Here is a 23,573-nt window from a genome sequence, read left to right as displayed (position 1 = left end):
TGTTAGAGTCTTACAAATAGGGTATAAAAGGTACGTTCATAATACCTCACCTAACAAGATTGGGCATAATGGAGCAAATGCCAATGGGAAAATCTCAACTTTGATGGAACCTGAAGAAACCGAATACTTTTAAAGTATAGGACTTGGACATATAGATGATATTGGATCAATGATTGAAAAATAGATCTACTCATAATCACAACGAACATTGTATCACATAAACTCATTAAAATGCCACATAAAAAAATTTAATGTACAAATAGGTGCCATCAAAATAGACGATATAAGACTAGCTTATTGGCAATTGAACAAACTAAAAACCAATTAATGATGCCAATCAAGATTACGGTGATCAATTAAGTCCGCTACACGTTTAATGCCAACAATGCAATGAAGAGGTTTGATAATTGTAAAATTGTCCCCATCGCCAATATCCATAAGAATACCAATCCAAAGTATCTCTCTATCTACTAAAAGACTTTCCAAAGCCAAGAAGAATGATGTTTACGCTCTACCTACCGAAAAGAGAAACAAGAAAATATAAAGCCTTCAAGATCCTTGCCCATAAACTTGATTGATGATGAAGGGGTCACCAATATTGCTTGGCTAGACAATCTAAATTGAAAATCTTCAAGTCTCGGCAGCCTAATCACCCCAAGACTTAAATATGTAAATACATTGCCAGTTAACCCATTAAATTTTTCCAGAAGTGTCATCAGCACCCATTAGAACTTGGCAATAGAGTTTGAAGGCAGTGGAAGATATAATACGTTATAAGACACAATCTTGAAAATATAAGCTTTTATCTCTTGCGGGGCACGCTATCATGATACAATCGGTCTTATATGCCATCCCGACGTATAGGGGTAAGCAGTATTCGGTTCAAATCAAAAAAATCGATCGAACCGAACCGATTTGAAAATTTGATTCGGTTTTTTATATATTTTGGTTCGGTTCGGTTTTCAATTTCAAAAATTTTGGTTATTTCGGTTCGGTTCGGTTTTGATCAGAAAAAAACCGAAAAAACCGAACCGAACCGATTAGTAATAATAATATGTTTTTTCAATAATATATAGAAATTAAATCATATTAAAATTAAAATATTTTAATTAAATTTTAAAATATTAAAAACTAAAGTGTAAAAAATAAAAAAATTATTAAAAATCGAAACCGATCAAACTGAACCGAACCGACCCGAATCAAACCGGTTCGGTTCGATTCGGTTTCTGACCAAAATCAGTTCGGTTCGGTTTTTATAAACACTCAAATTTTAATTTTTGGTTTATTCGGTTCGGTTCGGTTTTGAACCGAACCGACCGAATGCTCACCCCTACCGACGTATTCGATGTCCATTTTGTTGTATCCCAATCGGTCTCTATGTCATGGTTGTCTTTCTGCTTTAGAAACCTTAAAGCATATACTTTTCTTTTGTCTTCTCGCTAGTTTATTAGTCTTTGCGCATATAAATCTATTTCTATTGGCTTTACTCATATTGATTTTACATGTCACTTTCACTCGATTTTTTCCATTTGTACTAATATAATATTTTTTTATTCTTCACATTCCAGGTAACATTAATTGCCTAACTCTAATTAGGCTAATCCTCCTTCAAGCCTTATTAAATTTAATTGTGATATTGTATAGAATGATCAGTTTTTTCTTACTGCTGTAGTCTTTATTATTACTTCTACTGATGACTCTAATATGTGGAACCGTTCACCAATCTTTTCAATTTTTACTATGGAATATTTCTGTTATCTGTTGGATTTATTCTTCATTTAAGTTCACACTTCCATAAATTTTTGCTCAAATTTACTCCTTGCCAAGCGAATGTATGGGCTGATACGGCAGCTAAGCTAGCGCTTTAAAATCAGTTAACACCGCAACAGAGGACATGGTCTCTACTTATGGTGCTTAGATTTTTGTAGTTTGCTGTTTTCTTAAAAGCCTTATAATTATATTGAATCTTTTATGTCGTTCAAAAAAAATTAGGAAGGAAACTAACCGTTGAAAACCAATAAATTTTTACCTTTTTTCATAATACACTTTGCATTTGTTTATTTTATTAAAATTAAATAATTTATAGAATTATAGCTCTTTTATTTAATTTTAATCATATTATGCTAAATAAATTATTCTTTTTAAGAATATAAGTATAATTTGAAACGTTTAAAAAAAACAAAGGACTCGCAGTACTAGCGCCAGCCATCGCCGAGACGACTCTGTAGCTGCTCATACTCAGACTCACCTCTAGATTGGTCAAGGTCCTCTCGACATCCTTCCCTCTCTATTCGCAGAAAGCTCTTTAGAACGCCGGAAAGATGGTCGAAGAAGAAGAAGTGTTGATAGAAGTGGAAGCGGTGCAAGCGGTGTACGGAGACGATTGTGTGGTTCTAGATTCTTTCCCTCCCCATCTTCATGTCCACATCAAACCCCGAACCGCCGATATATCTTCCCAACAGGTATCACCCTCTATGTCCTTTATTCCGTGATCTTAATATCTAGGGTTCGGAGCAGTGTGTGTAAATTTTCTCCCATGTTTCTTGTAGGCCTGTTTGGATCATGCTGTAAGTTTTAGACGTCTTATCTCAGTTTTCATTTTTTACTATGTTTTTTGCCGAGGCTAGTTGTAACTCTGTTAACAATTCACAAAATTGGATTTCTGTTCCACCTAATCCTGTCACTCAAAAACATAAATTAATAAAAAATCGATCCTAATGTGCGTAGACCAGCATCATTGATGATGTTGTTGATTGTTTTGCTTACCTTATATGCTAGGTTGTAACTTGATAGCTTTAAGATGATCTTTTTTCCCTTATAAATTATAACACTTGATGTCATTGTACAGACAAGTTATTGCTTGCATAAACAGTTTATTTAACTATTCTCAATTTTACATCCATCTGTTAATTTGAATGGTGTATATCTTGATCGTGCTTTTTACTGCAGTTTGTGGAAGCAGTTATCGGGATACGAGCATGTTCCCAGGTATTTGCAGTGCACCTTATGTTTCTCCATAATGCCATGGATTCATCCTTTCGTCGGCAGTTGATTGTTATATCAAGGTCACATATAGTCGAATAATATCCTCTAACAATAACTGGGATTTTATTTATTTATGCACTAATTCTGGCCTGATTGCTTGTGGTAGTATCCAAAGGAACCACCCAGTATTGATTTTATAGAATCGAAGGGGCTTGATGAAGAAAGGCAGAAGGAACTAATAAAAAGCATACAAGACAAAGCATGTGAACTCTCCTCATGTTTGATGCTTGTAGCACTTTGTGAGGTAATGGTTGTGATGTTTTGTTCATGTTGGTATAGATACTTCATGATGTTGCCCATTTGAGAAAACTGCATTAGCAGCCTGATAGTTGATATCCACATTGTTTAAGGGATTGTTAATTTTCATCAAGTACATGATGATTATGAGAAGTAAATACCTGTAGGCGTAACGTTAAGCAGGAGCTAATATGTTTTGCCCATTCTTTGACTATGAGGATAAATTTTATTCTGTTGCTGCCTTTTCCTTCTTTATCATGAACTTATTGTCTAATTACCTTTATTTTTCCTAAACAAAATTTAAAAAAAAAATAAAAAGGAAAAAAAAGAATAAAAAAAGAGGAATCCTCCCTAAGGGTTAAACTTTTCTCATGGGACATCACTACTTCTTCTTGATGACATATATTTTAAAGTGTCTGCTAAAGTGCTAATTTTGCTGAAGAATCATTCAGGTAATATTCCTTTTTACCCTTCTTTTTTTGACTTATGTAGTTGCAAAAATTGATTGAGATGTATTTCCAGGAAGCAGTGGAGAAGCTCTCTATTATGAATCACCCTGATGGCAATTGTCCATTGTGTTTGTACCCTTTGCTCCTAGAAGATGAACAGAATGAAACCTTGCCATTTATGAAGCTGATGTCTTGTTTCCATTGCTTTCACTGGTAGGGTTCTTGATTCTTTTGTTCTGTCTTAGCCATATTTGGTCTGCACCTTTCTCATCCCCTTTCTTCTTTCCCACCACAGAAATTATGGAAGTAATGTATTATATTCACTGTTTGGCAGTGAATGCATCATGAATTGGTGGAATTGGATCCAAAAAGAGAAACAAAGTGACATTAACATCTCATCTACTACAACTCTACATTCCATCAGAGATGGGGAAAATCAGAATGGTATGTTTGGGTCAAAGCTTAAGGTGCGGTAAAAGTATCCAAGCTTAACTAGAAGTTTTATGGAACAATTTAGTAGCACGAAAACATTGCCTTAGGTGTAAGGGTTCATTTATTTTAGGTGGGTTGGGGAATTGTCATTGATGTGAAACTCAAACTTGACACTTGTCAGATATAAGCTTTTCTTGAAAAAAAAAAATTATGCTAATGTTAGTGCTACTATTTGACATTTTGACTACTCATCTCTGAAAATGTATTCAATGTATTGGTTGTTTCGTCTGGCTACGTGGTAGGATGTCTAAAAGGTCAAGGTTATATTTCATATTGATTATACTGGCATGCTTGTTATTGTATGTGGCCTCTAGAAGCCGTTTTAGAACATTATTACTGTTTCATTAAGGTATAATTGCCACATATGGGCTTACATTTATCAGTTCTTAGTTTTGATGTGTTTGGTTGGAGGCTTAGCTTGAATATGTAGAATGTCATGCGATATGCTCCAGCCCAAGAATCAGTTCTTGGGTTATTCTCCTCATTGTGTACATCATTATATAGCATATGACATGATTGTGTTGTACTGGATGAACATTTGAAATCCTCATCACAGATTTTTTTTGTGTTATTCTCCTCATTATGAGTAAAAATGTCATCTTGGTGGTGGAAACATTTTGTTAGATGAGTTCACTTTCACTTGTTCATGTTCAAGCATATGCCTTCCCCACCCCCCCCACCCCCCCAATCCCCCCCTCAAAAAAAGAATAAACTTCATGTTATTCTGGTGTTTTAATAACCAAACATATTCCTAGTTATTTGCATCATATCCAGCAATTTGTTTTTTTGTAGACGACCTTTTTCCTTTTCTATCATGATATTAATTTCATGCCTGAACTGGTGTTATTAGACATAATTGGTTTAAAAGAAGAAAGTATGGGGAGCTGTCCAGTTTGCCGCAAGGTTTTTCACGTCAAGGATTTTGAACATGTGCTCAGCTTGGTTGGAACGCATGACTCTAACTTGGTATTCCTTAGTCACTGATTTTGTTGAGAGTTGAGACTTATGCTTTGTTTATCTTGTCTCTTTCTTTTTGGCAGAGAATCTTGGTTTTCATGTTTAGATAAGTCCATTATTATTAGGGAAAAAACGACTCCAGCTAGGGATTGATTTGTCTTTTTTCATAAAAAGTCCTCAAGTGACTCTATTATATATTAGTTGAGCCAAAGCTCGTTAGATCATTTTTGTTTATATCCCTGCTTTTGCATATAGTATTTACATTAGCACAAAACAAGATGATTCAGATGATAATCTTGGAAAAATTTTCCCCCTTTTTTGCCTGGCAATTTGGGATTTGTAAAATTTATGCTAGATTTTGTTTTTGTTCAAGTGTATCCTTCTCCTTTGCTAATTTGTTTATTACTAGTTTAATAGATTTTAAAGTTTTTGATTCACCGACTCTTCTTGATCTCAGAGGTCTCACAGAACTGAAATTGAAGATGAGAAACTACTCGAGTCTGATTCAGAGAAGATTAGAAGACAGAAGTTTGAGGCCATCTTAAACCTGCAGCAAGAAAATAGTGGCATAATTGAACCAAAAAGAGAGATAGTTGTTTTACCTGGTATGTATCTTGCTCAGCCAGTCACATTGCCAGCACAGACATTGAATAAAGAAACCACGGAAGAACAGCAAAGAAATGTATCCGTGGATTCTGGGGGTTCTTCAAATAGACCTAGCTCCAGTGAGCACAGGAACTTGGGTTGGAGGAAGCAGAGAATACAAAATTCAAGAAAACAAGTTAAACAGTGGGTCAGAAAAGATGGTGGTCCTTCAAATTAGGTAAATGTTTAAAGCTTTTCTTAAAATTAATTATTTTATGTTAAAATTCCTAAGTGGTCGCAACAAACATGGGGTGCAGTCTAATCTTTATCCTGATCAGAACCATTACATCTCATTACCCGTCTCTGACTCTTTAGTTTTAGTTTATACTATACAATGGTCTAGGAATATGATTGTGGAGCATAATGACGGAAATCGGCTTTTATCAATCCGCCAACTTTTTATAAAAGTTTATGCTTGCATTTGTTAGAGCTATTTGCACCGCCCATTTTCAGTCTTCACATTCTAACACTATGTATACTATGTTTGGGAGGAGATTTTTTAAAGTAATAGAATGTTTTTCAAGATTTAAGATTTTTGAAAGTTTTTAGAGACCTCTAAAAAACTTCAATTTCAAGATTTTTGAAACCCTTCAAGTATTTTTCAAAAATCTTGAAATTGGTGTATTTTTTCTAAACAATAAAAAATGATCAAGGTTTAAAAATTAAAAAGTCTTGCATGATAAAATTATACTTTAAAAAACTTTATCTCCTTTGGAACAGAATGCGAAAAAATCGGTCGTTTTAAGAACTTAAAAATGGTCTGATTCGCAGAATATTAATTATATTATTAATCAGAAGCAAAGGCTGAAAAAAATACTCCAAAATTTAGTAGTTTTTAACCATTAAAGTTCTATATTTTTTTCTTGACAATTATACCAAAAATTATTGTTATTTAATGAACTAGATCCTACAGTTCCTAATGATAACTACCGAAAAAAAAGTTCAGAGCAAATTATAAAAAGTTTCTTAATCTTAGTTTCTTTGCTTTCTCTATATTTTTAATTTTTTACAAGAAAAGCTTCTTTTTTTAGTTATTTTTTTTATTACACTCATCTATCTCTTTTCCTTTTCATCAGATAGTAGAAAACTAGTATATTTCATTAATAATAAATATTTTTAAAATTTGATGATATAAAATTATTTGTTCATAAAACTAGAAAAGTCGTATAATTATTTTGAGAAAGTAGCTTGAAAAAAAAAGATGCATCTTTCCTATGCTTGGAAAAAATATAACATAGAAACAGAATAAAAAGTCATTAATGGAAATTTTTAATTTAAATTAAAATAATCTATTTTTTCTTTAAAAAATAAATAAATGATAAAAATATTGTTGCTTTATTATATTCTTATTTTTATTAAAACAAACGAAAAATAAAGTCGATAATTATTATAACAAAATATTTTTTCTCGTAAAATTTTATAATTAATTTATAATTTTCAGAAAAATGACAAAAAAAAAAAATTAAACTTTACATTTTTCTTATAATTACACTCATTTTTATAAGTAACTGTATCTCGCAGTTAATGTGACGGTTATTAAGTTTTATAACAACAAATACTATTAATTCAGTGATTATATTTAGGATATGATTATTAAGGAAAAGTTTAAAGACATTTGTTGAGACTGGCTTTTTTTATTATTCTTATTAATCTTAATTATGGGTTTGAAAATTGAGATCTTTAGGTATTTTTTAATGTGTATATATATATTCTTCATTGGTGGGTTTTCTGTAGTTAATTTGTTTTTTTTTTTCAAAATGGGTAGTTAATTTGTTAAAACTAAAAAATAACTATTTCTTAAATGATAAAATAATTCGTTTCATTATTAAAAAAATAAAATAAGCATAAAATATCCCCTTTTTATGTGTTTATGTTGTGTTAAAATATTGGTAAGAAGCTGAAAATAGTGGTAAGTGAAATTGAGAAATAAAAGAATTAAATTGTGCCCCATGCATAGATTTGTGGGGCAATTATTTTTGTGTGTTGTGTTCACTCTCTGGAACATTGTGGATGCAATCTCATGTCGACAACTACCTTCATCCCATAAATAAGTAATAAAAATCCCGATCTCGATTAGTTATGCCACATTAATCAACCCTTTAAAATTGAGAAATTCATTTCAAATAAAATATAATGCAACTCTCCCACCATCTACATCAAAAAAAAAAACTTAATAAATATAGTCATTTCTTTTATATCTCTCTTCATCTTGTTGCTTTTTGCTAGTTAATGTCTTCAACAGATCATTCTTCTGCCCACGCTTCTCTGCTTATTTCTTTTATAACCTTAATAACTTATCAATCTGCCTTGCCTTTTTTTTTTTGGTTATTGTTCGGCTCCTTGGGAGATCGATAGGGTATAAAACGTTATGCCTGAAGCATCTAAGTACTATGGCAGCCTACTAGCTTTGACGTGTTGGATATGGGCATTGTCAAATTTCACATAGATTGGAGTGATGCAGCAATTATACAAACACCAACTATGGAGCCTCAATTGTGGTAGTTGCTCATTATCAAGCCTCCTTCTTCAATTGCTACTTAGTTTGTTAATTTCATTATGGACCCCTTATATTTAAAAGAAAATATCATTATTTATATAAAACTATTCCTGCACAGAGTTTCGTGTTTTTTAAAATAGAAAGCTATATTTTTCAATATAATAAAAAAAACATATGAAAATACTTATTTAAATATTTTATTTTTAAATGACAGCCAAAAGTGCTGAAATATCCGTCGGTAGTCCATTTCCTTGAAGCAATATTGGGTTTGGTCCAAACCATTGCTTGTAAATGGGATAAAAACTTTTTTTTTTTTTTTTGGGTAAAAATCTGTGGTAATAATGAATTTCAAATTTTCAATTAAAGATAAAAGAAAAAAAAAACTTTTTTTTTAATAAGGTGATTGGAAATAATGGCTGTAAATCTACATTGAATACTTTTTACTATTGAATTTGTATGCGGAAAAGATATTAGTCATTGAGAGTTAGATATATTTGAATTATAAAGATCCTGACAATCTTTTTCACTTATTAATACTGTATTATTTCGTCTTTCGTAAAAGCGAATAATACAGATTATAAATTTAATTTTGAACTCATAATTTTGATAATTTAACAAATGTCTTAAAAAATATCGTTTTAGAGGTTGATTGACACATGAAAAAAGCTATTATTTTTTTAATTAGACCTATCATTAAAAGTAATGATTGAAATGATTTTTTTTATTTTTAAGTATTATTTTGTGTAAAAAAATGAAATGTTTATTTTTAATTTTGTAGGATGTGGCTAGAGTAAAAGTAGGATGTTGATTGGGAAGTAGAATATTGTTTGCAGTGCGATCTGTTTTGTGGAGTTTATTTTTAAATTTTAGATTTCTTTTATATTAATTTTATAAATATATAGTTTTATATAATTTTACTGTATGTTAATTTTGCCAAAAAAAAAAAAAAAGCAATAAATTGGTTGTAGCCTAGCTACCACATGAACATCAGAGCAGAGGGTGTTGAATTAATGATAGAGAAGGAATTTGCCCATATTGCAAAAATTCAGTTTTATTTTTTTTATGTGCTGATGGATCTCAACGTCCCATATCAGCTTTCAATAGTTTAAAAAAAAAAAGTCCAGTTGTCTCTATAAGCCAAAGAGTTATATCGCAGCTCATCTCCTTAGCAGCCAAACTGTCCCTTCACCAACCGTGCTTTTGTCCAAGGTTCTCATATATGAAAGATTTTTACACCTATCTATTTATAAATAATAAATTAATTAAAATTATAATATACATTAAATGATTATTTACTATTTAAAAAAATATATAAAAATCTTTCAAACTGAAATACTCATCATCCAAGTGGTCCTTTCATCACCACATGATAAATTACTATATTATTTTCTCTTCTTCAGATGTTTTTCACAATAAATAAACTAAAATTCCATTACATCAATATGCTAATTAATCCTCACAACTATGTTTTAATTTAAATTAAGAGTTTATTTTAAATAAAATTCACATATACAATTATAAGACATCTAATAGCATTAAATAATTTTATATATACATTACGTATAAACTTTAAAAATTAAAAATAACAGATATAATTAAAACTCAATTCAAATTAAATTTATAAAAAAAAATCAATTTAATTTTTTTATCCTTTAAAATAACATAATAAACGGTATCGTATCATCATACTAATTATATAATAAACGATATACTGTATTGAGGTTCGTGTAATCAATAAAAGTATAATATATCAAAAATAGTATAAAAATAAAAAAAATTAATTGAGTAATTATTTTTTTATCGCATTTAATAAATAACTAAAGATAAAAAAAAAATTTAAAAAAATGAAATGTATAATACAAGTCATTAATGTGCATATAATTTTATTATTTTATAATATTAAATTATATAGATGTGACGTGGAGGATTGTATAATTTGCTAAAAATATCACCCAAAATAAGGGTAAATTGCAAAAACGATACAAATTTATGAGAATAAGTCCAATAATTGGGAGTCGTTTTGATGTTGCATATAAAGAAAAGAAAGAAAAGAAGGTGGGCCTTTTTGCACACCACATAAGTTCGTCACTGCAATTGCTTCCCAAGATATTTATAATATTATTTTATTTAAAATATCTATTTCATTATTTATTTTTCACGGACTGTATTTAGAATAATGATTTATTGAATTTCATTAATTTATAATTTTTTTATAATGGATCTTTTACAGAAGTTTTTCTAAAAATTAATTTATTTTCAATTATTAGATTATAAATATACCTAAATTTAGTTATGGGTAAAGTCATGAAAATGAGTATTACTGAAAGGAAAAGCGATAGTTATGAATGCAAACAGAAACTCGTTGATCCTAGCCACGATATATATTTATGAATAAATAAATAAATAATTATTTAAAGGTTAATAAGAAAGGATCCTGAGCCACGTTCATAAGTGGATTCTCGACTGCTTGAATTGACAACAAATTAACAAAGCATTTAGGCCAAAAACAAATAGAAGCCAGATAACGTAAAAACACTTAATTACTTAGTTGCCAAACAAAGCAATAAGAAAATGGAAAAGGAAAAGGCAAGAAAACACAGAAGAAGGGGATTTATACACCAACTCTAAAAAGGATATTAATTCATTAAAACGTGAATTTAAAAACAAAAGAGGATCATAACAATTTGAACATGAGATTAATGTGTTGTATGAAATAACTATTAACTCATTTTTTCCTATTTAAAATAATCTAACAAACCATATTTATATCACAAACATGTTTTGATGCCTTCTTTATTCAAACAACTGTCGTGCTCCTCTTCTTTTCTTCACATTCTTCTGCATCATAACGTAATACCATGTTTTTAACTCAAATTTTCTAGGAAAAAAAATTTATATTATAACAATTGAAAATTTTCTAATTGCATTTGGGTGCATAAGTTTATAAATCATAGTAATTAGTATTTTAATAATAAAATTTCATGATAACAAAATTCATTCGAAAATTCTAACTCGAATAGAAAAACTATATTATATTTAAGAAAGTAATAGTTAGAATTTGATGACCGTTGGATTTCACCACCCCGGTTTGAGGCCTAGCCCATGATCAAAACCCTTTACTTGAAGGCTCTTAAGCCTCCCAAATGAACCAGGTCCAGCCCGCTCGGCCTTAAGACTGGACCCCCCGTAAAACCTCTCTATCGGGCCGGCCCAGTCCTTTTGGCTCTAAGATCAGACCTCCCCTGAACTTCAGTCCTAATCTCACCAACCAGCCCAGTCCGGGGGAGAAAAGGTAGCCAGCCCATTCACCTAGTGGGTCCATCCACATGCGTGCCAGGGCAGAATTAAATGGCCGTTATGCATGGAGCAGAGATATGATATTCTCGTACGTCCGTATCCGTATCGCAGAGACAGGTGACCCAATGGCAGTGAGGCCGTTACACTTCACTAGAAGACAAAGGAAAAGAATAAAAAGGAGAGAAGCATTCTCCTCTAAAAAAAAGCTTACTCAACCATTGTAAAACCCTAATTTTCTGGATCTCAGATTATTAAGTGGCGCCGTCTGTAGGAACGAAGGAAATATTTTCATCGTCGGAGTACCACTCTTACAAAACCCACTGAGATCCACAATGGCCAACCATAACGAAAACAACATTGTCAACACCCCTAATGACCTGAGCTCCGCCCATGAGGGGCAATAGTTCTCTTTCTTCAGCCCCACAACTCCCAACAACCAACCGCCAGTCCCTTTCAATCCATCGCCGAGCTTGGCAGGGAATGTGCCCGAAAACACCCTATCCAACCAAGACCTCCAAGCCATGGCCCTTCAATTGCAAAACACTGCCCACTGGCTGGGGCAGATGATGCAACAGAGGGGCCTCAATACCCCAATGAACATGTTGTCGGTAGTAGAAGAACCCCGAACCAACGAATCTCAGCCTACCTTTAACCACTCTCAAACAAACAGCAGAGAAACTGGGGAAAGGGGGAGAAGGGCAGGCGAAGAGGAAGAGCCGGAGGCTAGAATATGGGGAAGAAGGGTAAGGGAGTTGATAGAGCATGATGAGACAGAGAGTTACTCGGCTAGAACAACAACAAGAAGGACGGAAGATGAGGAGCAGGAAGAGGAGTATCGTCTGGGGAAGAGGCCCAGACAAGAAGAAGAGAATATAGATCAGAAACTGCAGAAACTGAGGGAACAACTCCTAGCCGAGTTGGGGGCGAAGGACCACAACCAAGCCCTCTTGCCCATCTCTTCACCTTTCTCGAAATGGGTGCAGCAGGAGACCATCCCCAAGAAGTTTATGATGCCACCCATGGCAGCCTATGACGGAATGGGAAACCCAAGGGAGCACGTCCTCAACTATAAGACCTTCATGGAGCTGCAGACTTTGTCGGATGCCTTGATGTGCAAGGTATTCCCCACAACACTCACGGGTCCGGCACGGGCTTGGTTCAACAGTCTAGAGGCTGGAAGTATTAGGAGTTTCGGAGACCTAGCCAGCATCTTTATTAGCCAGTTCATAGCGGGAGTGCCAGCGGACATAAAAATGAGTTATCTGGAAACGGTCAGGCAGAGGAGGAACGAGTCATTAAGGGAGTATGTTGCTCATTTCAATACGGAGGCCCTACAAATCCCCGAGCTGGACGAGGGCAGAGCGGTGGAGGCCATGCAGAAGGGGACCACCTCCCCCGAGTTTTTTGGCTCATTGAGTAGAAAGCCCTCCACCACGCTGGCAGAACTGATGAAGAGGGTAGAGAAGTACATAAGGCAGGATGATGCCTTGGTAATGAGCAGATTTGCTAAGGAGTCATCAGACAGGGGATAGGCCCCGGAAGAAAGGAGGTCGAAAAGGCATGAGAAGAAGCAAAGAAAGAAGCTGGAGGCATACAGACAGCCTTGGACCGAAGGGACCAGAGACCATTCCCTCCTCGGATTCCAGAACAAAGACCACTCCCCCCGCGAGTTCCAGAGAACCTAACTCCACTCAACGCCTCTAGAGCCGAGGTGCTCATGGCAGTTCAGGACAAGGAGTTCCTCCAGTGGCCCAAGCCTATGAGAGCAGAAGCAAGCCAACGAGATCCTGACAAATACTGTCAGTATCATCGTACTCACGGCCATGACACCAACAATTGCTACCAGCTGATCAGTGAGATAGAGAGGCTCATAAAAAGGGGACATCTTAGGAACTTTATGAAAAAACCGAAGGGAGAGAGGCCTCAGCAGAACCCTGCGATAGAACGACCTCAGAGGACGGGAGCAGGACCAGTGAATGATGGTTCCAGTGGAACCATCAATATGATCGTCGGAGGAACTGGAGGTCGGATGAGCAGGAGAGGAAGAAAAAGAGACCGGGATGGGGAAGGTAGCAGTGCTGAAGTCATGCAGGTATCAGAACATTCCCCAATGGTTATTTCTTTCTCCTCAGAAGACACTCAGGGCGTTCAGATGCCACATGACGACGCTCTGGTTATTGAAGCCGTCATCCATAACTACCGGGTTAGGAAGATCTTGGTGGACGACGGAAGTAAGGTGAATTTATTGCCGTACAGAGTCTTCCAGCAGATGAGAATCCCCGAGGAACAGTTGGTTCGGGACCAGGCCCCAGTCAAAGGGATCGGAGGAGTCCCAGTGCCTGTGGAAGGAAAGGTGAAGCTGGCTCTCACCCTCGGGGAAGCACCCAGAACTCGAACCCACTACGTGGTGTTCTTAGTAGTAAAACTCCCCCTGAGCTACAATGCAATATTGGGAAGGCCTATGCTATTTGACTTTGAGGCCGTGACCAGCATAAGGTACTTGGCCATGAAATTCCCGACAAAAGCAGGGGTGGAAGTAGTAAGAGGAAGTCAGGAAGAGGCGAGAGTAGTGTACCTGGCCACGGTATCAGAGCCGAGCTCAACAGGGAAAAGGTTTGACTCAGAGGTCCGAGATGAGAAGAAGGAGGCCATAACAGAGCCGGTTGGAGAGCTGGAAACCTTCTCCTTATCAGAAGCAAAGACAGACAAGGTTTTCAGCCTAACTGAGGAGCAAAAAACTGAAGTAATGGCCCTGATCCGAGGTCATGCATCAAGCTTCTCCTGGAAGCCGTCTGACATGCCTGGGATAGACCCGGAGGTGATGCCTCACAAGCTGAACGTCCTGCCGGAAGCCAGGCCGGTGAAACAGAAGAAGAGGGTGGTGGGAAGAGAGAAGCAGCAGGCCATCAGGGAGGAGGTGCAAAAGCTAGAAGAGGCAGGGTTTATCAGGGAAGTGATGTACCCCCAATGGCTAGCAAATCCTGTATTAGTCAAAAAATCCAATGGCAAATATAGGATATGTATAGACTTTACTGACCTAAATTAGGCATGTCCCAAAGATTGTTATACCCTCCCTGATATTAATAAAATGGTCGATTCCACGGCCGGTTTTGATTATATGTTGTCTTTGGATGCAATGTCTGGTTACCACCAAATTCCAATTGACAGGTCGGATGAAGAAAAGACCTCGTTCATAACAGAAGATGGGACCTACTGCTATAGGGCCATGCCTTTCGGGCTGAAGAATGCCAGGGCAACATATCAAAGATTGATGAATAAAATCTTCAAAGATCAGATCAGCAGGAATGTCGAAGTATATGTGGATGATATGGTGGTGAAGAGTCCGACTTTTCAACAACACTTAACAGACTTGAGGGAGGTGTTTGAAGTACTGGAGCAATATAGAATGAGACTGAACCCGGCTAAATGCGCTTTCTTCATCAGGGAAGGGAAGTTCTTTGGATACATGGAGAGCGGAAAAGACATTGAGCCCAATCTAGAGAAGTTAGAAGCTATCTTGAAAATGTCTGAGCCGACCTGCGTGAGGGATGTCCAAAGACTTACTGGAAGGGTAGTAGCGCTCAATCGCTTCATGTCGAGGTCGGTCGAAAGATGCCTGCCGTTCTTTAAAAAGCTAAGAAAAGTTCCGAACTTCGAATGGACCGAGGACTGTCGAGAAGCTTTCAAAGAGCTCAAAAGCTATCTTAGCTCGCCACATGTGCTCAGTAGCCCGTTGGAAGGAGAATAGCTCCTGATTTACTTGTTAGCCTCAGAACAAGCTGTCAGTGCTGTGTTGGTAAGAGTAGAAGGAGGAGAACAGAAGCCAGTTTTCTATGTCAGCAAAGTGCTCAAGGATGCCGAAGTAAGATACTTGAACATTGAAAAGATAGCATATGCCCTGTTGCTAGCGGTCAGAAAGTTCAGAGTATATTTAGAAAGCCACCAAGGGGTAGTGATGACAGACTAGCCGTTGAAGAAGATTCTCCACAGGCCGGAAACGTCAGGTCGGATGCTTGCCTGGTCCATCGAGATTAGCCCTTACTGCTTAGAATACCGACCTCGGACCACCATAAAATCTCAAGCTCTGGCTAACTTCATAGCAGAGTGCTCTTTCAACGAAAAACAAGCAAAACCGGGTGAGTCATCTGCAGAAGCATTAGAGGGCGAAAGAGAGGGACAGCCCTCACAAGAGTTCAGGTGGAAGTTGTATATGGATGGGGCATCCAGGGCTGGGGGCAGCGGTGCAGGAATAATGCTAAAAGGACCTGAGGATTTCAAAGTCTGTTATGCTCTGCGCCTGGAATTCAAAGCCTCTAACAATGTAGCAGAATATGAAGCCCTGATAAATGGGATGCTAATTGAAATGGAGGTAGGGGTGACCGACCTTGAAATAAATAGCGACTCCCAGCTAGTGATCAATCAGATAACAGGGGCATATCAAGCGAGAGACCAAACCATGCAGAGCTACTTGGCGAAGGTAAAAGCCATAGAGGCTGAGCTCGTCGAACAGGGGATTATGGTACAATACCAGAGGATACCCCGGGAGGACAATGAGGAGGCAGACCTACTTAGCCGATTGTCTAAAGAGGAGCTGGAACAACTCCCTGACGAGGTATACATACAATACATTAGCATACCTGCTTTTGACAAAACGGCCACTGTAATGCAGGCTGAGCAAGGCCAAAGCTGGATGACCCCATACCTGGAATACCTTGAGAAGGGAAAGCTCCTTGAAGACAAGGATGAAGCAAAGAAAATAGCTGCTCGAGCTGCCAATTACCAAGCAATAAGGGAAACCCTATATAGAAGAGGAAAATCCACTCCATGGCTTCGATGTGTAGGCCCAGACGAAGCAGTCAAGGTGCTGGAAGAGATACACCAAGGAACATGTGGGACTCATGAGGGAGCAGGGACATTGGCGAACAAAATTTTTAGACAAGGCTATTACTAGCCCACTGTCAAGAAAGAAGCTGAGGAGTTCATCCGAAGATGTGACATATGCCAAAGGTTCGCTAATGCCATCAACATTCCAGCCACACCTCAATCCAGCATATCCAGCCCATAGCCATTCTCACAATGAGGCATAGACATCCTGGGTCCCTTCCCCAAGATCACAGGCCAGAAGAAGTTTGTGGTAGTAGCTGTGGAATACTTCTCAAAATGGCCTGAGGCTGAGGCCATCCCTACTATCACAGCGAGGAAAATGATAGACTTCGTCTAGAGCAATATCATATGCAGATTCAGAATACCAAGAGTGCTCATATCAGACAATGGCAAGCAGTTTGACTGCAGAACCTTTAAGGAGTTCACAACGAATATGGGTATATGGCACAAATTCTCTTCAGTGGCTCACCCCTAAACCAACGGCCAAACAGAGGTCACTAACCGGGCAATTCTCTAAGGACTGAAAAAGTGGCTGGATGGAGCAAAGGCAAACTGGGCAGAGGAACTCAACAGCATCCTGTGGGCACTCCGAACTACCCCCAGGACGTCCACCAAAGAGACGCCTTTTGCACTCGCATTTGGCACTGAGGCGGTAGTTCCATTGAACTACAAGTCCCTACACATCGAGTCCAGTTCAATGACGAGAACGCCAACAGTGATAAACTGAGAAGTAACATGGATGCCTTGGAAGAAGTCAGGGAGGAAGCCCAAGTCTGTACAGCCGCTTATCAACAAAGGGCGGCTCGTTATTACAATCAAAGGGTCAGGGAAAGAAGCCTGAAGGTAGGAGATTTGGCCCTGAGAAATCTAGAAGCTACTGGAAAGAGAGCAGTAGTAGGAAAGCTGGCGCCGACCTGGGAGGGTCCTTTCAGAATAATAAAAGTAGTCAAACCAGGAGTATATCGAATCGAGGACATGCAGGGAAACCCTGAGCCCCATGTTTGGAATATCCAGCATCTGAAGAGGTACTTCCCTTAAAGTGTTTGTAACTTGAAGAAAACTCTTGTACTTTGAAAATATGAATAAATTGAATAACATCATTTAAGCAAGCAATGTTGTTTCTATTATTATGCGTCTTAATTTTCTTTAAAAAAGAAAGAACAGATGCTAGAAGACCTCAGTGAGGTAGGTGACCGGGCTCCCCAAGTGCCCCCGGTACCACAAAATTGGCTGAGATGACGAAGCGACAGTAAGGCCACAGTGCCTGAATCTTGCGCAAGACCTCAGTGAGATAGGTGATCGGGCTCCCCAAGTGCCCCCGGCACCACAAAACCGGCTGAGATGACGAAGCGACAGTAAGACCACAGTGCCTGAATCTTGCGCAAGACCTTAGTGAGGTAGGTGACCGGGCTCCCCAAGTGCCCCCGGCACCACAAAACCGGCTAAGATGACGAAGCAACAGTAAGGCCACAGTGCTTGAATCTTGCGCAAGACCTCAGTGAGGTAGGTGACCGGGCTCCCCAAGTGCCCCCGGCACCACAAAATCGACTGAGATGACGAAGCGACAGTAAGGTCACAGTGCCTGAATCTTGCGCAAGACCTCAGTGAGGTAGGTGACCGGGCTCCCCAAGTGCCCCCGGCACCATAAAACCGGCTGAGATGACGAAGCGACAGTAAGGCCACAGTGCCTGAATCTTGCGCAAGACCTCAGTGAAGTAGGTGACCGGGACCCCCAAAGCGACCCCGGCACCTCAAATGGCGAAAACCACAGTGAGGCCAAAAGTGCCCGACCTGAGACACACAAACCTGAGCTTGGAAAACCAAGCAAGAAGAGAGCAGGACTCAGGAAGTTCAAGAGCGAACTGAATGTTACAAATTTCCTCTAGCCCAAGAGGCAAATCAAAAGCATGGACTGACGAATAACACTACAACCTCAGTTCCGCTCCACACAAGACATAAAGCAAGTATAGGAAAACAGATTCATCATTATAACGAAGGTACATTACCTTACCTACTTTGGTTATACAAGAATTATATGTCCGAGCTTGCATCATTGATAAGTCAACAGGATAAAAAAAAATAGAGATGTTATATCAAGATTACAAAAATTTATAAGTTAGAGGTTTAATCAGTTATTTAAATCCTAACCCTGATTAGCTCAAGGGCAAGAAAATTGGCAACTAGACTGGTCAATCCAGTATGGCTGATTCCTTTGGGAAATCATTGAATAAGCATATAGCTTGAAGGTTTAGCCCTTAATTTATTGGCAGATTGAGTAAATTAGGCTTTTAACAAATTAAATAATTTGACAAGGCCAGAAAAATAAACAAAGACAGGAATAGCTCCAGTATGAACAACAAATAAAAGTTAAATTTCATTAAACAAAAAGAAAATGGGTTACAACCTAGTCTAATCATTTACAACTACTGGAGGAAAAATTGTCCTTAAAGGACTTACATTCTTGGGAGCATCATTATTTACATCATTATCTACACTACTACCTACAAAAGGCACAATTTCCCCTCCTTGGGGCCCAGTTGAAGTGTGAGGAGCTCCCTTGGGCAAGGGTCTGTCATCCTCCCCATAAAGCACCTCCTCGCCATTGGAGTCTACCTCAGCAGCTCAGAGTTCAGCTAGCAGGGTGGAAGGGGCATGCCTGGCTTCTCTCAAGCCTCGATTGAAACCGGAGACAAACATGCGGAAGCCTTTGTGCCATATTGCATTCTTCATCTCGTCAGAGGCTTTAAATTCCGCAAGTCGCTCCTCTCAGGCCTCAACTATCTTAACCTTCAACTCAGAAGAGTCCTTATAGCTTTGGAGACGAGCTTCACAGGCCTGTTCAATCTCCTTTTTTAGCTCTGCCGACTCCTTGTACTCCCTCAGCCATTCCTCACACTCCAACTGGACTCTGTCCTCAGCGTGCTTGGCATCCTCGAGCAAGGCTGAATACCTCTTTTTAAGAGCCTCGACTTCCTGGCAGAGATGCTGGTTTTGAAGTCTAGATGCCTCTGCTGCCAGAACCAGGTCTTTTTCATTATCAGCACACTTGGTCAATTCTTGCTCGAGGACCACAACCCGAGCTAGGGCTTCATCTCTCTGAGTCCACACGGCATCAAAATTTTCCTTCAATGACTCGTGCTGGTGCCGCGCCTCATCCCTTTGGCTCACGGCCTCATCCCTCTCCTTCCGAGCTTCTTCTAAGGAGGACAGCTGCTCCAAGGCCTCATCACGGCGGACCTCCGCAGCAACTACCCTCTTATCAGCCCCCTCCAGAGCCTCCTTGGTATGGGCCAGCTCCTCCCGAAGGGTCTTCAAATGCTCCTGAGCTGCAGCAAGGTGACCCCGGGCGTCACTGGTCGCAGTCAGATTCTCTTCAAGGCGTGCCTCCTCGATCTGACGGTCCACATTGCTCCGAGTGGATTCGTCGCGGGCGTCTACCTCTATGAAGAGGCCCATCAGCTAACGCAGAAAGAAAAATATTAGAATGATAGACAACAGAAGTCAAAAGAAAGAATTCAAAAGTAAGAAGAACTGCTCACCATCAGAAGCATCTCCCTAATTGTGCCTCCGAGCTCCTCCCGAGTCTGAGATCGGAATGCTACTTGCTCTGGTGTAGAACTCGCCAAAAGGCCAGTGAGAGCAAGCAGATGAGGATCCGAAGCTTCTGTGGTCCCGCCAAACATCCGTTCCCGCAAGATCTCTACAACAACGCTCACCGGAGATTGGCGAGTGATATCCTCCGCGTTCAAAATGTCGTTGTCGGGGGCAGACAGCAGAGGCACCACAGAACTTTTCTCCTTCTCAAGAGGATGCAGAGCTGGAGCTGGTCTCTTAGAAGCCCGGGACTTCTTGGAAGCAGGAACTTTAGAAGAAGGAGGACGCTTGCTCCCGGCCCCCTTCATAGTGCCCTCAGAGACAACATCATTAACTGGCTCGGGCTCCCCCTCCTCGGTAACAGGGGCGACCTCAACAGAAGCCCTCTGGACACTTTCACCAGCGGGGATAATCTCCATCCCCCCTTTAGGAACCCTCTCATCGGTTGTAGAGGTCTCGAGCCTCTCCTCGGAAACATCCCCAGAAGGCAAACCAGAATCTGCCCTCACCGGTACGGTGCCTTCAGCCGTCCTGGCAATAACCTTTGGAGCCTTCTCTGTCCCCGCAGTAGAGGTCCGTTGGGACCTGGGGGCTTGAGGAGATTAGGGAGCCGAACTTGACCTGCTACGGCTGGGAGGTCTGGAGGTCCTAACACGTCGAGAGCTCGACCTGGAAGCTCGAGAAGGAACCAGAGCTGGAGCAGCAGGCCGGCCAGCTGACCTGGAGGAAATGACTTCAGCCACCCTCTGAGCAGTCTCTCCTACCGATCGCCCAGCTCAGAGGGTGTCCAAAGCAACATTCATGCTCTCCCGAGATAGCGTAAAGTTCTTTGGTGGTTTAATTTGGTCCATCTTAGCGTCGGAAGCTACAAAGATCCAAAACCAAAACAAATTAGAACAACCCTCAGTAAAAATCACAAATAAAAGGCAAGACAATTAAACCAAGTATAATACCCGCGTCCTTGATATCCCGAAGATTGGACGCGAACATACACTTTTCGACATCATATTTCTTTTCCACAGAAATCAGTCGAATGTACCCGACTTGCTCGGTAAGGCTTAGCTGTGGCAGATCGTTGCAGCCCAGAGGGATGTCCTCCCAGGAGAGGTCCACCTCCCAGGACAACCCGGAGTCCTTCTTTAACTCGACCACTGCGAACCCCTCTACCCAGCCTTTTATCGAGTCCTTGTGACCCGTAAAGATTGACAGTCCCCCGCGAGGGGCAAAATAGTAAAAACCTTGGCTTGCCCTAACTAGCCTAAAGAAAGTGACGAACAGACGCGCTGTCGGTGTGAACCCCCAGCTCAGGCAAACCGACTCGAAGGAACACATGAACAAAACCGAATTAGGGGCCAGCATCCGAGGAGTTATCTCGAAGTACCGGAAGACCTCGATGAAGAAGGGAGAAAAGGAAAAGGTTAAACCGTATTCCCTCTGTTTGGCGAAGAAGACCAAGCTGAGATCCTTCTGAGGATCGATTAAACCAGAGGGAGGAGGATCAGGAAGAACGATCCTCTCATTCCGGTAAGGAGCCCGGATATGAAAAAGGGTGGTATCCAGGTATTCCCTGGAAAAGAAGTTTTTTAGAGTAGCAGGGGTGATACTAGACTCAAGAACAAAGACCTCGGGAAGCTTAGGGCTATCCATGGTGAAAGGAGAAGCGTACCTGGAAAGCGGTTAGAGCAGATGGACAGAGCAAGCAAAACGCACAGAGAACAGAGGAGAGCAAAAGTTTCGAGAAGACGGAGAGAATTTGAAATTTGAAACAGCAATGAGACGAAGAAACGTTTTGAGGAAAACTGTCCTTGGGCGGCGCGGTCATGATGATTCTCGATATTTACCCCCTCATCATTCGTACAATAACTGATGAGAAGGTAAAGGGGCAATTGATGACCGCTGGATTTCATCACCCCAGTTTGAGGCCTGGCCCATGATCAAAGCCCTTTACTTGAAGGCCCTTAAGCCTCCCAAATGAACCAGGTCCAGCCCGCTCGGCCTTAAGACCGGACCCCCCTGAAGCCTCTCTATCGGGCCGGCCCAGTCCTTTCGGCCCTAAGATCAGACCTCCCCTGGACTTCAGTCCTAATCTCACCAACCAGCCCAGTCCGGGGGAGAAAAGGTAGCCAGCCCATTCACTTAGTGGGTCCATCCGCATGCGTGCCAGGGGGGAATTAAATGGCCGTTATGCATGAAGCAGAGATCTGATATTCTCGTACGTCCGTATCCGTATGGCAGAGACAGGTGGCCCAATGGCAGTGAAGCCGTTACACGTCACTAGAAGACAAAGAAAAAAATAAAAGGAGAGAAGTATTCTCCTCTAAAAAAAAAGCTTACTCAACCATTGTAAAATTCTATTTTTCTGGATCTCAGATTATCAGAATTAAATATGATATTCTTAAAATATTTAATAAAAATTAATTTAGGTGACTGTTGTGAAATATAACATGACTAATTAATAAATTTTTAAAATTTTAAAAATATTTTAATGATTTTTTTAAATTGAATAATTAATTAATAAAATTTTTTTACCACATTTTCTGAACAATAAATTTTTAAAAAAACATAAAAATAGTACAACTTTTACTCAACAATAGAACAATAAATACTAAAAATTAGAGAAATTTTTGTATGGACTCAATCTATTACGAATTCAAGAAATATTAAAATGAATCTATTTTTTTTTATGAAAAAACTCATTTCTTTGTATTTTAAAATTATATTATTCTACGTGAATAAGGTCGAAATAAGTATTTTCCGTTAAGAATATAGTACAAATGCTTCTCACATTGACTGATAATGACTTTATATTAAGACTTACCGCTAATTATCATTTTTTCTTTCTACCATTAAAAATTGAAAATTTTTTAAATATTTAATTTTCTTTTAATAATTTATAACATATGTATTCACAAATTTAACTTGATAATATGTATACAAGTTTTAGGTTTTACTCTTTTAATTCTCTTAAAATTATATAAATTTAACATTTAATTTCACATAAAAATAAATTTAACAACCTTTAAATTAAATAATGATAATTGATAATTGTGTTTTTTCATAGATTGGGTACTAATAATTTTAAGCAGACAAAAGCCAACTTACGTTGCTAACGTTTGAGACAAATCAATATCATCATCTGCTGCTATCATTTTCAGATATACAACCAAATTTTACATACGATACTTGCATATTTTTCGGGCAGCAGTCATCATACTCGAGTTGTTTAAAATTTTATATATCTCGAAACTATTGAGATCCATCATAGAGTTAATTTTAGTAAAATTTTAATATTTTAATATTTTAATAATTCATCACAGAGAGGCTATATTTGTATAATTGCTGCTCCGTCATAACCATATGTACCTATTTAATCCTTTCTCTCCCTCACGACTTTTTCCATATTGAGGACTCAAAGGCTCTGTCTCTCTCTTTCTCCTTTAATTACCTATCTCTCACTTTCTCTGCAATGCCTTTTT

General features: G+C 38.7%; 2 protein-coding genes across 4 annotated transcripts; both read left to right on the top strand.

Moving 5' to 3' along the window:
* Positions 1 to 2,113: 2,113 nt before the first annotated feature.
* Positions 2,114 to 8,439, top strand: LOC110615904 (E3 ubiquitin-protein ligase RNF25). 3 transcript variants are annotated; one of them, XM_021758113.2, is made up of 8 exons: positions 2,125 to 2,462; positions 2,950 to 2,988; positions 3,152 to 3,289; positions 3,805 to 3,944; positions 4,066 to 4,175; positions 5,074 to 5,189; positions 5,638 to 6,003; positions 6,169 to 6,256. In XM_021758113.2, exons 1-7 carry the CDS (start codon positions 2,322 to 2,324, stop codon positions 6,001 to 6,003), a joined length of 1,050 nt encoding a protein of 349 aa, XP_021613805.1. In that variant the 5' UTR covers positions 2,125 to 2,321; the 3' UTR covers positions 6,169 to 6,256. The 3 variants fall into 3 exon arrangements, with proteins under 3 accessions (XP_021613807.1, XP_021613805.1, XP_021613804.1); XM_021758112.2 differs by lacking the exon at positions 6,169 to 6,256 and adding an exon at positions 8,181 to 8,439 and having other exon boundaries at positions 2,126 to 2,462; XM_021758115.2 differs by lacking the exon at positions 5,074 to 5,189 and having other exon boundaries at positions 2,114 to 2,462; positions 4,066 to 4,198; positions 5,638 to 6,256.
* A 5,290-nt stretch (positions 8,440 to 13,729) lies between these two features.
* On the top strand, positions 13,730 to 15,367 carry LOC122723651. Its single transcript, XM_043956521.1, has 2 exons — positions 13,730 to 14,577; positions 14,788 to 15,367. Exons 1-2 carry the CDS (start codon positions 13,730 to 13,732, stop codon positions 15,365 to 15,367), a joined length of 1,428 nt encoding a protein of 475 aa, XP_043812456.1.
* The last annotated feature ends 8,206 nt before the right edge of the window (positions 15,368 to 23,573 follow it).

The sequence above is a fragment of the Manihot esculenta genome, chromosome 5, assembly GCF_001659605.2.
Source record: "Manihot esculenta cultivar AM560-2 chromosome 5, M.esculenta_v8, whole genome shotgun sequence".
Lineage (NCBI taxonomy): Eukaryota > Viridiplantae > Streptophyta > Magnoliopsida > Malpighiales > Euphorbiaceae > Manihot > Manihot esculenta.
Note: the sequence above shows the minus strand (reverse complement) of the source record. Positions and strands in the feature narration are given on the sequence as shown.